This window comes from Phocoena phocoena, chromosome 18 (genome assembly GCF_963924675.1).
Source record: "Phocoena phocoena chromosome 18, mPhoPho1.1, whole genome shotgun sequence".
In the NCBI taxonomy this organism is placed as follows: Eukaryota; Metazoa; Chordata; class Mammalia; order Artiodactyla; family Phocoenidae; genus Phocoena; species Phocoena phocoena.
The window spans coordinates 79,633,868-79,647,951 of NC_089236.1; the positions used below are offsets into that span (position 1 = coordinate 79,633,868).

Sequence of the window (14,084 nt, forward strand, 5' to 3'; positions counted from 1 at the left end):
TTATGTCCTTGAAAGGCTCCAGAAATTACTCGCTTTAAGGAGACAGTTGGCACCCCTCTTAGCATGTTTTGATCACCATTCTTCATCAGCAGGTTGGCAGTTGCTTTCCAGAATCTGTGGAGGCATTGCCCGACCGTTCTTAAATACCTATTGTTCTAAAGGTGAATGCCTGGTTACCTTGGAGAAATAATGTGGGTTTCTGTGTCTTGCGAGGATTAGTTCGAGTTTGAACAAGAGTGAATATAGTTAGACAGATCCACATTGCCAGGGGGTGAGGCTGGAAAAGTGAGCACCGCAGGCTTTGCTCGTTTGCTATTTGGACGGAGTTGAAGGCTGAGCCCTTTGGGAAGATAATTACCAATATATTTTGCGTTTTGATACGAATTCTACTTTAGCTTTTTAGGTATCTATATGATTCAGCAGACTTTTAATATTTGGGTATTTAGAGACGTTTATAAACTCGTGGTGTGGACAGCTGTGAGTTGCTCTCAAGTTGTCTCTGACAGTTGTCCAAGCTGTGAGAAGCTCTCAGTCCTCTTGTAGTGATATTTCTCCATCCTCCTGTCCAAACTAGAAGTGAAGTACTTTTTGAAGTAAATTATTTTTAGACTCCCCAGAGACGCTTTATAAAAGGGCCATTTATTTCCATAAACACCTTGGACATGAGCTGTCCTAAGTGTTTGCTAACAGAGGCTGACAGTACTTGTAACACAAGCAGACAGCACGTGTGCAGCCAGGCGCCTGTCCCGCGTGGCTGTGAGGCTGGGGGACACACCCTGAGGCCATGGGACAGCCCTGGGTAGGCCCGTCGGGTCGTGGGTTGGGGGGGGGGCCCTGCCAATGCACCCTGCTGGGCAGGCCTCCTTTCTCATCTTCAGCCTGATGTGGTCCTGAGCTGGGTCAGCTAAGTATACTGAACGCATTTGAGCTTATCACGTTCAGTGGATTCTCAGCCTTCCGCGGTAAAGGGAAATTAAATGCCGACAAAGTGAAAAGCAAGCTTTAGCAAACCGTTCCCTTTACCCTCCGAAGGAAATCGGGAGAATATTGTAAATGGCAGAATTAGTGCATCTGGATTCTGCCTATTTCCCTTCTACTCTTGGGAAACGAGAAGAAATTATCACTCGGTCGACAAAGGGGACCACGCGTCCACAAGCCCCTGCAGGCAGAGCGTCTGTCTGCGGCTCGCTGTCGCGTCCAGAGGGCTTGTTTTTGCACGAATGTTTCTAAATGCCTTGGTCGCTGCGTTGGCCCCTGGATCGCCCCAGACTCCCAGGCCACCAGCATTCAGGGGCCCTTGGGGCTCGGCTGCAGTGCTTGTAAATGCCACGCAGGGCCTCACAGCCTTCTTCCCTGAAAGCGTGACTGTGTTGTGTACGTGAAACCCCCGAGGGTGTGGTAGAAACAGCTGAGTGAGGGGCAGGCACCACTTGGGGTCCCCGGTGCCTCAGGCCTCAGACGTGAAGCCTGTTAGGAGCGGGTTTCCGGGTTGGTCCCTTGAGTGGCACTTCTGCCTAGTGCCCAGGGGCTGCTCATGGCACCCGTGGGGGCCCCAGCACCCTCGCTGTTGCCAGTGGAGCACGTTTAAAGCCTTGGGGTGCGGCCCCGTGGGGCTGGGGCAGGGCCGGGGCCCTGGAGGGGCTGACTCTTCCGGGATCTCCCAGCAGACAGGTTCTTCCCGCCCCCGCCAGGCAAAGAGCACGTGCTTTCACATGGGCCCGGCTAGCTGTCCTGGTCCAAGCACAAGCAGATCTTCACTGAGACGGTCTCCTCTCAGAACGAAGCGTGTGGAGCCAGGGAGCTGCTTCTGCGTCTTGTCGTGCCGACCTGCTTTCTCCATTGCCCTGTTTCTGGTCATCCTTATCTTTGCAGGCCATTAGGATCGGAAAACTTGCTTCTTAGAGGAGCCACGCTAAAGAACACTGAGAAAATCTTCGGTAAATGTTTTAATTAGCGAATTATTAATAATAGCTTCTAAAACCAAGGACCCATTAAGCAGTTAAAATCCGTAGATTTAACTATGGATGAAAGCGTACCATAAAAGCGTCTCTGTGCTTTGAGGGGCTGTGGAGTTATGGCCGCGGTAGTTTTCCTTACTGAGAAAACCGGTCGCCGCGTATAACCGCCATCCACAGAGCCGTGACGCCTGAGAGTGTTGCTTGCAAATTAAGTGCCTGTAGTTTTTGACTCAGACGTGAACTTATATCTATGAAAGGATTCACACAGTGTAGTCCTGCAAGAAATTTCCTTTAATGGCTGTATTTCTTTGCTAGTATTTCCCACTTCCGGTGGGTTACTTTTTATGTTTTAACGGAAACAGCTTATAAATATACAAATGTGTCCCGTTGTTGGAAAACTCAATACATTAAAATCTGAACCTAAAAAAAAAAGCGCGGATTGCTCTGTATGCAGGAAAAGAAAAGCATTCCTTTGGTCTAAAGAATCCTGTGTGACTTTTTATGAACAGCTAGCTTGCCTAGAAAAATTTAAAATATGATCCGTTTTGTCCAAAATTTCATTTTTGTCGTAGCTGTGCATACTTCACGATGTAGAGCAAGACACGGTTGTGGTGTTGTTCTAACATGTGCTCTGCACTTCATAGGTGTTGCTGTTTACACGGGCATGGAAACCAAGATGGCACTGAATTATCAGTCAAAATCCCAGAAGCGATCAGCTGTTGAAAAGTAAGCCACTTGCCCCATGGTTCGAAACGCGTAAAAACTCATCCGTGGCTTCCCACTGTCGCAAAGCCCCGCAGATGGGGAACCATCTTCCTCTTAGTCTTACTAGCAGCTCCTTCATGGGATCTGATGGACAGTCAAGCGGGTTATTTAGACCTTAGATTGACAGTGTTACTTTGTGGGGACGTAAATGGCCACGCACCCTCAGCCACGTCTGCAGGCTCCCGCCCGCGCGTGGACACCTGGAGTTCTGGGTCAAGGTCCGTTGTGGGTGCCCAGCATCTCCTCCCACCATTTCATGAAAAAGTGAAAGTTCTGTCACTTTTCTGATACGGGTTCAGTGAGGAAAGCGTTAGCAGAGGGAACAGTCTTCTTTTCATTAAATGGTAAAATCCTGATAATGTCAAGGACACAGTTGAATTTGTAAGAAAACATGGCCCAGAATGATGTCTTCTTTGCCTCTCGCTAAAGTGTGTCCTTAACTTGAAGTGTACAGCTGAGTGTCCTCGTGTAGTGTAATGAAGCGCTCCGGGCTCCTGGGTGATCTGTGGGGAGACTGTGGAGGCATCGTCTGTCTGCTCCTGTCAAGTCGACCTTGAAATGTGATCCTGGGTCTCTGTCCATCTGTGGCTGCATCAGCTATGAACTTGGACAGTTGGTTCTCACTAAAGAAGAATGCTTAGTTTCCAGATGTCTGCACTGACAAATCGGTTTCAGAAATAGATACTGGAAAACCAAACCTTCTTCATAAGCTCCTAAGATACCGGCTAAGGATTCAGCACTTTTCCTAGGCGGAGGGCCTTCGCTCCCTCCCTCCCTCCCCCCTTCCTTCGTGGTGATAATCTCCAAGTCTGGAACTCACTGGCTGATGCTCCATGGTAGAAGAAATTGATTTCTGGGTGTTCTTTGAATTAAGAGTCCTAGACCATGCAGAAGCCCTGTGAGCCAGGCTGTGCCCTCCTGTCTATAGGAGTTCCCTGCCCTCAGCACTTTCCCAGGTGGCCGCAGAACACACGCCAGTGCCCACGGCGTGTACTCAGATGTAGACGAGTTCGCATTTTCACTTTTACCCTGACGGTTCGTCGGGGCGGGGGGGAGTCCTTTAAAACCCGTTGTTGTGCTGTTCCTGTCTGTTCACAGCACGTTCATGCTGACGTCTGTGAGAAAGGCGACGCCCAGCTCAGGACTCCTCGGGGAGCGGGAGCTAGGTCACCGCCGCTGTCTTGTGTTTCAGATCAATGAATGTGTTCCTCATCGTGTACCTCTGCATCCTAGTCAGCAAAGCGCTGATTAATACCGTCATGAAGTACGTGTGGCAGAGCGAGCCGTTCCGAGATGAGCCGTGGTACAACCAGAAGACAGAGGCAGAGAGACAGAGGAACCTGGTATGGAAAGTGACTCCGCAGGCTGTCGCTGTGGAAACGTGGGGAGACCGGATGAGGTCTGGGTTGATGAAATCTTTGTGGTAGACGCCGCGCTCATTGATGGTGAAGGTTGTCGGCTGCCTGCCCCCGCCCCCGGCCCTGCAGCTGTAGACACGGGTTGAGCCTCCTTCTTTGGGTATTTGAATAGTCAAGTCTGAAAAGGTGTCGGCTTCCATCCTGGATTCATAAGGACACACCTTAAACACCTAAAACTCAGCGCGGCGACCTGTATTATAAGGGGGCTGAGTAGCTGCCTATTGGTGAGATACACGGTCCCTAATTAGGTAATAGATGGATAAAAGGAGCGTCTCGATGACGATGGGAAATTACAATAAGAATTGGCTTCATTTTCACGTACTCCTATTTATCAAAAATGTTTTCCCCCAAACCAGTGAGTTAATTTGATGAAATGTCCTCTACTTAAAGCAGTACAGTCTCCTGGCTGGGCCTACTGCGTCCACCTGAGCGGTGTGCAAATCCAGACCTGGATCCACTCAGCTCAGAGCAGGGCCGTGTGCAGGTCCCAGCCTGGCCCCCACTTCCTTCCTGTGTTCAGTCCGGCCTCCCATGAGACAAATGGCTCAGAAATAAGGATAAAACTATACAGAAACACCGTTTGTACAGACCCCTAAATTTGGTCATTTATCAGACTCTCGAGGGAAACTTGCAATCATCACGGTCTACAGCATCCTGCGGGCTCTCAGCTGGAGACCCACCCCCGCTCCCCGCCGTCCCTGAGTGTGACTCACAATCCCCGCCACGCCCCCCACCCCCCAGCAGCGCAGATATCGGGCAGCTCCTGTCCCGGGCCTGCCACGGCGCTAAAGTCGGGTGCGGGAGACGACGGCCCCCGCTGCCCCAGTGGCCTTTACCTTTGGGTTTGAAGCACTCGGTTTAGAAACAGCACTCGTTAAGCTGTGCTTGACTGACTGAGGTTTGAGCCGTCGTGATGCTGGCGGGCGGCGGGGGGTCACACGCCTTCTCTTAGCTCCTCAGAGCCTTCACGGACTTCCTCGCCTTCATGGTTCTCTTCAACTACATCATCCCCGTGTCCATGTACGTCACCGTGGAGATGCAGAAGTTCCTCGGCTCCTACTTCATCACCTGGGACGAAGAAATGTTTGATGAGGAGACGGGTGAAGGGCCTCTGGTTAACACCTCGGATTTGAACGAAGAGCTAGGACAGGTCAGGGCTCCTGAATTGTCTTCTCTCACTGGCTGGCCCTTGAGACCCTCTTTTATGTCCCCAGGTTTCTAGAAGCTACGTGATTCTTACCACGCAGGCAGGCCTTCGGGATGGTCAGATGGGAACGTTCCATTTCAGCCCATGCGCAGCGGTGTAACCCGTACCGGGTGAAAGAGGGCGGCAAAGCGGCTTTTTATCTTTACGTGACAGCGCCCGGGGCTCTGGGTTGCACAAACTCACTGCCATAAGCTCGTCGTGGCCTTTCTAAGTGGTGCTGATTCTGGGTTTCAAGGGAGAGTTAGCAGCGAGCCTGTTCACAGGGGCTGCCCTCGGCTGTCCCGTCCCATCTCCTCGGTCCTCACGGCCCCGGTGATCATTGTCAGGGTGGGCAGAGTGAGACCTGAGTTTCAGTCTCACGGTGTAAAGAGTTCAGAACCCCTCCACTGAACCCCTGCTCCAGGCTGACGGCTCGTGGCCTGGGCTCTGCACTGGCAGCTCTTGACCTGTAAAGTGAGCGTAGTAACAGGTACCCGCCCTGCAGCGTGTCCCGCGGACGGAACGTGAGGGTGGGAGCCCCCGAGCGGGAGCCCAGCGGGATGGGTGGAGCGGGGACTCGCCGGGACCCTCCACCCCCTCCCGGGCCCGCGGGTCTCTGATAGCCGGCGGTGGGGGCTCGGGGGGACCCGTGTTCCCCACAGCTCACGAGGTGCCCACAAGGTCCGGGATCCCCACCTTGTTTCAGTTCATCGAGATCCAGGGTTTAAAACTCTGTGTAGTTTTCACACTTGCCACAGTTTTCTATCGGAGATTTTTGTCCCTTGACTTGTTTGAATTCTGTCATCTTCCAGCCCTTAAACGATGCTGCAGGCTTGGACCTCCCAGGCCTTATGGGATAAGCTCATCCCACCCGTACCCTTGATTTTTTGGTCAGACCGGATCCAGGACCAAGCCCCCAACCCCTGCCGCGTCTCTTGTCTTTCCATGAGATGGAAGGAGAAAAGTGTAGAAAGTCCCCCCTCGGCCCCCGGAGCCAGGCTGTGTCCAGACGCTCACATGCACGGAGCTTCGGGCGGGGACGGCCAGTGTGCTCACCGTCCGGCCGGGGAGGCAGCGCGGTTGGGTGAAAGCCTCGGAAATCACTTCGTTCGGACGAGGCTGCCTTGGGGGCTCCGAGGGCCCTCGAGGGGCAGCAGCTCCCAGCTGAGTCATGTCCGCAGGTGGAGTACGTGTTCACGGATAAGACGGGCACCCTCACCGAGAACAACATGGAGTTCAAGGAGTGCTGTGTGGAGGGCCACGTGTACGTGCCGCACGCCATCTGCAACGGACAGGTGCTCCCCACCGCCGCCGCCATCGACATGATCGACGCCTCCCCGGGCGCCGGCGGGCGGGTAGGTGGCCGTGCTGCTGGCTGTGCATCCTGCTGCCACCTGTCCACGGGCGGGTCATGCGAGGTACCAGGGGCATCTCCTGTCCTGGGGTCCAGGACAGATGCTGCCCTCCGGCGACTCGGGGTGGGGAAGAGCTATGAGTGTCCCCATCTGCACAGGCGTCCCCAGGTGCATCTGGCCGTCACATCAGGGTTGGGGCAGCTGTCTCCACGTGGCCAGGTGGGGAAACCGTGGGCTGAGAGGAGAGGGCCCTGCAGACCATGAGTGCTCACACACGGACACACAGACACACACTCGCACACAGACACGGGTGCACACACAGACACGGGCACATGTGCTCACAGACATGGGCACACACACAGACACGGGCACATGGGCACATGTGCTCACAGACACAGGCACACACGTGCTCACAGACACACGCACACGTGTGCTCACAGACACATGCACACACGTGCTCGCAGACACAGACACAGGCACACACGTGCTCACACATACATCTGCACACAGACACATGGACACAACTGCACACACACAAGGCACACACACACAGACACATACCTGCACACAGACACAAGGCACACACGTGCTCACACATACATACACACTGACACATGGACACGGACACACACCTGCACACAGACACAAGGCACACACTTGCTCACATACACTCCACACACACACACACACACTGGTTCTGTGGCTCCAGGTCTCACCCCCTCCAGGAGGGCCGTGACCCTCGGCGGCAGTCGCCCAGGAGACCGTTCCGGAAGCTTTGGTGGCTGCAGAGCCTGCATGGAGCCCCAGGGGACTGAGGTGGCCTGAGTCAGCTCTGCTTCAGCGGCCTTTTGAGAGCCGGTGCGCGTGTGCCTCTGGTGCAGAAACGGCCTCTTCACCCCCGAGCCTCGGGGGAGGGCCAGGTGGTCTGTGGCCTTGCGGGGCATCGCACCTGCCTCAGCTGCCCACCTGGCCTGCGCGAGGCCAGCCCAGCCCTTCTTGGCCCCCTCAGTCTCGGTCGCACCCCAGGGCGCGGGACGGCTTCTGGGAACCCGGGGATCGCAGGCCCGTCTCTTCTTGTGGCCTTGAACCTGCTGCCTCCCTGAGGTCCGTGTCCATCTTTGTCTGGACCGCAAGAGCAGAGGAAAGGCAGCCGGACTCCGCTGCCACCGCCAGAGGTGGAACTAAGACTCCCTGACCCCCAGGGCTGCAGGCCCGGCGTTGTTGTTTACCGTCTTCTGTTTGGTCTCCTTGTTTTGAGTGGGTGTGCCATAGAGTTGTGGGTTTGTGCTGTATTTGTAGGAGAGGGAAGAGCTGTTTTTCCGGGCCGTCTGTCTGTGCCACACCATCCAGGTGAAGGACGACGACGAGGCGGACGGGCCCAGGAAGTCGCCGGATTCAGGGAAGCGCTGTGCGTACATCTCGTCCTCGCCTGACGAGGTGGCCCTGGTCGAAGGCATCCAGAGGTGCGTCTCTGGTCCCTGATGCGAGGGGGGTGCAGGACCTCTCCACCCCGACATTCAGTCATAGAGATCACCCTCCAAGTAGCCTCTCCTTCAGCCTGCCAGCTCCTGCCAGGTCAGCGGGACCCTGTCCCCCGGGTCCCATAGTGCCTTCCTAATACGATTAGGGCTGTTGCCGTGTTAGTGTATGTCTCCACCTCCACGTCCCGGAAGCTCCTCGAGTCCAGAAGCCAGGCCCGTTTGCTCTTCCCCATCCCAGCCTGGGCCCACATGGGCAGAGCCCTCACACGTGCTGGTGCAGGAGGGGGCGTTACAGATGAAGTGCCCCGTGGCCCGTTGGTTGAACGGGGCTATAGTTTGCTCATCAGTAAGATGGAGCGTCTGTCTGGAGACTGATGGGCTCCCAGAGTCCTTCCAATTCTGACATGGTAACCAACCTGTAAGCAGCCCCACTGATCAGTAGAGACAGGGACCAATCCTCAGAGCTGCTGCCGTCCACACCCTCCAGTAAGAAGGCAGCTAATTGCGTGTGGTCCGCCAGACGGCCGGGTACGTCGACGTTCCTGGGCCCTTGGAGGACGTCTGAGACAGTGCTGTAACTTCCCGACTTTACAATGCCGTCTACAGCCTCTTCTTCTGGAAGCGTTCCTTTTTCAAAAGGAGAGCTTTCCCGAAGTGTAAAATGGAAACATGCTATGAAAGAGGGCCATCCGGGTCCACACTGACTCCCAGGTGTGTCTCCTCCCACAGATTGGGCTTCACGTACCTGAGGCTGAAGGACAATTACATGGAGCTCCGGAACAGGGACAATGACATTGAGAGGTGAGAGCCTGCCTGGTTGGGACGGCAGTACAGGGTTGTCTTTACAGAGCTCTTTCACTGGAGAAAATACCAAGTTCTCTGCACTCCTTCCATAACTCGTTCTCCCTCTTCTCAGTAACAACACCAAGCATGTCACCGAAACACCTGGAGAAGTTGAGTCGGATGGTTAGAGGAGAAGTTGGGTGGTGGTGTGCCCTCAGACAGGCTGGGGTTAAGCCACACATTGTCAGTTTTACTGCAGGAGTTGACAAAGCTTCTAGTACGTTCTGACACCCCCAAGGCCGAGCTCTGACTCCCCACGAGAGGGCCAACGTAAGCCCTTCCCCCGGGAGTGGCCCTGGAATCCTGTGTTCTCGGAGCAGGTTCCCAGGCCGTGGAGCACGGGGTCCTATAGAAACACTGAGCGGTAGCCTTGGAGGGACCAGATGGACGGGGGATGTTTCACTTTCCATATCGACTCTTAGGGACCATCTAGTCTAAAACTGCTGCTCCCAGAGACAAATGGCATGTTTTGATTTTGACTCAGAGGATGGGGCCATCCAGCTCTCCTTGCTAAATAAACATCAGTGGGCAGTTATGGATACGGCACACGTGGTAAAGAATGTAAGATTTGGTGGTGATGGTCTCAAAAGAGCTGGATTTTACATTTTTGCTCTTAAGAAAAATAAACTCCCAGGCTGCGGAGGTGGTGAGCCCCTCGACTCCAGAACGGCTGCTGGGCCCTAGGCCCGCCAGGTCAGCTGGGGCTCCTCCCGCAAGCGCTCGGGGCCTCTGGGCGCCATGGGGTCACCCCTGGGAGGGCAGTGACGTTGCTGTCCGGCTTCTGGTTTCCAGCTGGAAAGGCAAGTGAGCGCCCCTGAGGCCGTAACGCCACTCGGTGCTCCAGGCCCCCCGGGAGCCAGCTTGCGGGCCAGCGGGGCCGGCGAAGCCTCACAGCCACCTAGGCTGACAAGCCCCTTGCTCTTGTAGGGATTGTGAAGCACGCAGGGGAGGGCCGGTAGTCGCCCCGATGTAGTGAGACGTGGAGCCGGGTGATAGTAAAAGCAATACTTAACCTCTTTTTCAGGTTCGAATTGCTGGAGATTTTGAGCTTTGACTCAGTAAGAAGGAGAATGAGTGTAATTGTCAAATCTGCTACAGGTAGAGATTTCTTTCCCTTTGGTTTCTTAAATGATACAGTGTGACTGTGTTTTACTCTGATGCCTCAATTCTGTAGGAGCTTTAAGGATTTAACTGTTTATTCTCTTTGTTTAAAGCATGGATAAACCACCACTAACCCCTCAGCCTCAGGCCCCGTTTGTCCCCGAGCACCTTCGGCTGAGGTTTGGTCACCTTCGGTTTTTCCCCACCGAGGGAAAGTCCTGTGACTCTTCCCCGGGGCTCTGAACTCCCTTCAGTTTACGCATGCCACAGCCTGTCTCCTGGGTCCCCACCTGCAGGCCCCGCCCAGGCGTCTGCGACCACGTCCTTCTCGAGCCCTCGTGCGCTCCCTGTGTCTGCCGGGCCTCCTGGGCTCGGGTCCTTGATGGAAACAGGCAGCCGCCCCTCCAGCTCTTCTCATGGAGGCTCTGAGCTGCCTCCCAGCTTTCCTTCCCAGGCCGCCCCCTAGGGTACACCACCCGGGCTTTTCCACCTGGAGGCCCTCTACCTGGCCTAGACTTTTCCACCTGGAGGCCCTCTACCTGGCAGGGCTTTTCCACCTGGAGGCCCTCTACGTGGTCTGGACTTTTCCACTTAGAGGCCTTCTATCGGGTGTAGACTTTTCCACCTGGAGGCCCTCTACCTGGCAGGGCTTTTCCACCTGGAGGCCCTTTACGTGGTCTGGACTTTTCCACTTTGAGGCCTTCTATCGGGTGTAGACTTTTCCACCTGGAGGCCCTCTGCCTGGCAGGGCTTTTCCACCTGGAGGCCCTCTACGTGGTCTGGACTTTTCCACTTAGAGGCCTTCTATCGGGTGTAGACTTTTCCACCTGGAGGCCCTCAACCTGGTCTGGACTTTTCCACCTGGGGGCCCTGTTACTCACGTGCAGCTCTCCCAGGACATCTCCACGGCCACCTGCAAGAAGCCTTCCTGGCTTCCTCCTGCCCTTGCGGGCTGCAGATGTCCTGGATGCAGAGCCACGCTTACTCAGCAGTGTGGCCAGCGCAGCGCTGCCGAGCGTCCGGTGAGTGCCGCTGGGTTCAGTTTGCTAACGTGTTTGCAAGTGGCACCTTACCAAGAGACAAGGCATCTTACTCTTTCTTGTTTCTTAAAACGAGACCGCACTAGGCTATGTTTTTCTCCTTGGAAACTTGCCTGGAGAGCAGCGAAACAAAGCTGCTGCCCTGAACCTAAACAGACTCGGCCTCAAGTATGGCCTGGAGAGCTCTGCGTCAGCAGTGTCCTCACACTCAGGTCGAGCGGATTTCCTCTCCACAAAGTGAGTTCCCGTAACAGGGCTGCTTGAGCCTCTTTCGATGCAACCGGAAATGCCTTATTTTGTCTCCCAAGCCGGTTGAGGACATCGGGAGGTTGCTGAAGGCCCATCTTTCAGCCAGGCCCCGTGAACCGCGCTCCGCGAGCTGCAGCGCTTGGGCGTCTCGGAGCTGGCGCTCGGACCCGCGTGGCTCCCTCGCCTGCAAAGCAGGCCGTCAGACGTGGCGGCTCCACCAACGAGCCTTGCACCAGTGAGCGCCATGGACATCGAGTCTTTACGTAAACGCTGCCCCGAACACGTGGCCACAGGGGCAGCAGGACACGGGAAGCACACGGCCCGTCATGTTTGGAGACACATCCCCTGGGCGGGTGCCCCCTCTGCTGTGCGCTGGCCAGCGCTGGGGTCCATCCAGGACGAAGGCGTTCAACTGCGCGAGGCCCCACCATCCGCCTTTCTCTCTTGTGACTTGCCCCGGTACAAACGTGGATCATGCTCGAGACAGTCCGTGAGCCAGCAGTCGTGGCCACAGCCTCGGGAAGCAGTGCGTCAGCTGGTCACACACCACCTTCTCCCCCTCTGCACATCCTCCTGACCCGGCCCGCACAGCGCAGGAACTGAGGTGTGGACTGTGGAATCTTCACGAACAGCGACACTTCCCATCAGAAGGAGCGTGGCTCGGCCTGGAGCAGCAGCTGGGTCACGTGAAGGACTTACATCCTCGGCGCTCTAGAAACCCCTTCCTGGAGGGGAGAGGCCGGGCCATCAGAACCCCGCAAGGCAGCAGTGAATTCTCAGAGACGTGAATATTTAACTAAACAAGTTGTCCTCTAAGTAGTAATACCTCCCCGGAGATGACCCTAAAGGCACTGATTTCCAGCCTCGTGGGCGGGGCGGAGACCGGAGCCCCTGCAGCCCTGAGCTTCTGAAGATTCTCCCCGAGAAGCCACTGCAGCCGTGGAGCCACCCAGGTCCCACGGCGCTTGGCGTGGGCCGCGGTCACCTCACCTGTGTGTTTGCACTGCTCTGGAGTTCTAACTTCTTACTCGTTTACAAAACTGGAAAAGCAGGTCTGCAGCTGGGGCCCAATACTCTCTGCTCTTGTCCTTTGCAAGTTAAACGTCACCTTCCACTCCAGATGTTTTCACGTCAGAGGCTCCGCTTGACAGTGTCTTTAGGCTGAACACGTCCCACGTCTGCGGCGGGTACAGAGGGATGACAGGTCGAGACAGTAGAAAATTTAAGTCATTCACAGGCCATTACTTGGAGTCATCTGTGATTTTTCTAGAAAAGGAATTACTGTTCAAGAAGGTATCACCACTCAGAATTGTCTGGACCACGAACCTTGTTTTATCCTATATCTGGTGCCGTATGTACAGCACTGCCTAGAAGTCACGGCTGGTGCCGGGCACGGATTCTGCCACCAGGCTGGCGGGCGTGTGACCAGACTCTCGGGTCACGGCCTGAGGGTGTGCGGGCTTCTCCCGGGGATTGGACTCACTGCTCAGATTCCCACTGGGGGCGGCGGCCGTGCTGCCGCTTCTTTCCCAGCTCAGCCCCACGTGTCCCCTCCGCATGCCTGCGACGCACACTGCAGACACCGTCCTTCCTGGCCGTAGGTTGACGTTGCCCTGGGTTTAACTGCAGGACTCCCGTGAGCGTGAACCGGGCCGTGTTTTAAGTGTTTCGCTCTGTATGTTGCAGGAGATAGTTCTGGGACCGAGGACAGAGCCACCCACGATGGGCTCCGATGCTGCCCCTGAGTTCACGGGCCCTTGTCCAGATCCCCGTGTGGACCACCGGTTCTGGGCACCCCAGCCCTCGCCCCAGCACTGTGCCCCCTCCTCCCGGCCCCTCCTGGTGCTCTGGGTTTGGCTCCCGGGTTTCCTTCCCACGGGCCGTCAGCATCTTGGGTTTCCAGGGACCCACCCCAGGCCGGGGCTCGGTGTTCGTGATTTCTGTCTGATGACAGAAATCTGTTCAGGGCTGAACAGAACCTGGTTCCAGCAGCAGTGCCCCCTCTCCAGCCCTGCAGCCGCTGTGACAAGCCCCTCGGTGCTTCCGCAGAAGAGGGCCACGTGGTTTGCAGGCCAGAAGAGTCCTCGAGAAAGAGGAGCCCCGGTGCCAGCGGCCTGTGGGTCAGTGCGGGCGCCCGCAGTTGTTTCCGAGCCGAGAGCTTCCCGACCCGTCTGGAAGGGAAAACCTTTCACCTCGAGGGGGGAGGAGCGTGCACCCCCAGCACTGAGACGTGTGACGTGACCGGGGCAGTAGGTGTGGGGAGAATCGTTCGACAGATGCTTCTCGTCACTGTTGGTCACGCCCAGTGTCCCAGCAGCTTGTTACCCCATTTGGGGTCGGCCACGCCCTCTGCGTCCGTACCCCTCCCTGGTCCCGAGGGCATTCGTCCCTCACTCACATCCTTGCCAGGGAGCAGGCGGAAGTGACGGGACGAAGGACGCCCAGGAGCCAGTTTCGTTCCTGGTTCCTGACTTTCCTGAGATTCTGGGCTTGTCGGAATAAACCGAGGCTTTGTGGGGGGATCTGTGGCTTTGACGTTTTCCTGATCTTACAGGTTAACCGGTCAGTCGACATCTCCACCGCAGTCTCAGCGCTGGTACCCCTGGTTTTGTTTTTAATAAAAGCGTCCCTTGAAAAACAATTTAGTCTTCCCCATAGAGTGATTAAATGAAAATCTTCTTTTCTCGT

The 14,084-nt window shown here is 55.8% G+C and overlaps 1 protein-coding gene across 1 annotated transcript in view; it reads left to right on the forward strand.

Moving 5' to 3' along the window:
• Window positions 1–14,084, forward strand: part of ATP11A (ATPase phospholipid transporting 11A) — a 55,027-nt gene that overhangs the window by 17,223 nt on the left and 23,720 nt on the right. Inside the window, exons 10-17 of the mRNA XM_065895949.1 lie at window positions 1,873–1,937; window positions 2,603–2,684; window positions 3,916–4,066; window positions 5,094–5,291; window positions 6,509–6,682; window positions 7,982–8,145; window positions 8,893–8,964; window positions 10,031–10,104. Coding sequence (XP_065752021.1) covers window positions 1,873–1,937; window positions 2,603–2,684; window positions 3,916–4,066; window positions 5,094–5,291; window positions 6,509–6,682; window positions 7,982–8,145; window positions 8,893–8,964; window positions 10,031–10,104 — 980 coding nt within the window. The remainder of the gene's footprint in view (window positions 1–1,872; window positions 1,938–2,602; window positions 2,685–3,915; window positions 4,067–5,093; window positions 5,292–6,508; window positions 6,683–7,981; window positions 8,146–8,892; window positions 8,965–10,030; window positions 10,105–14,084) is intronic.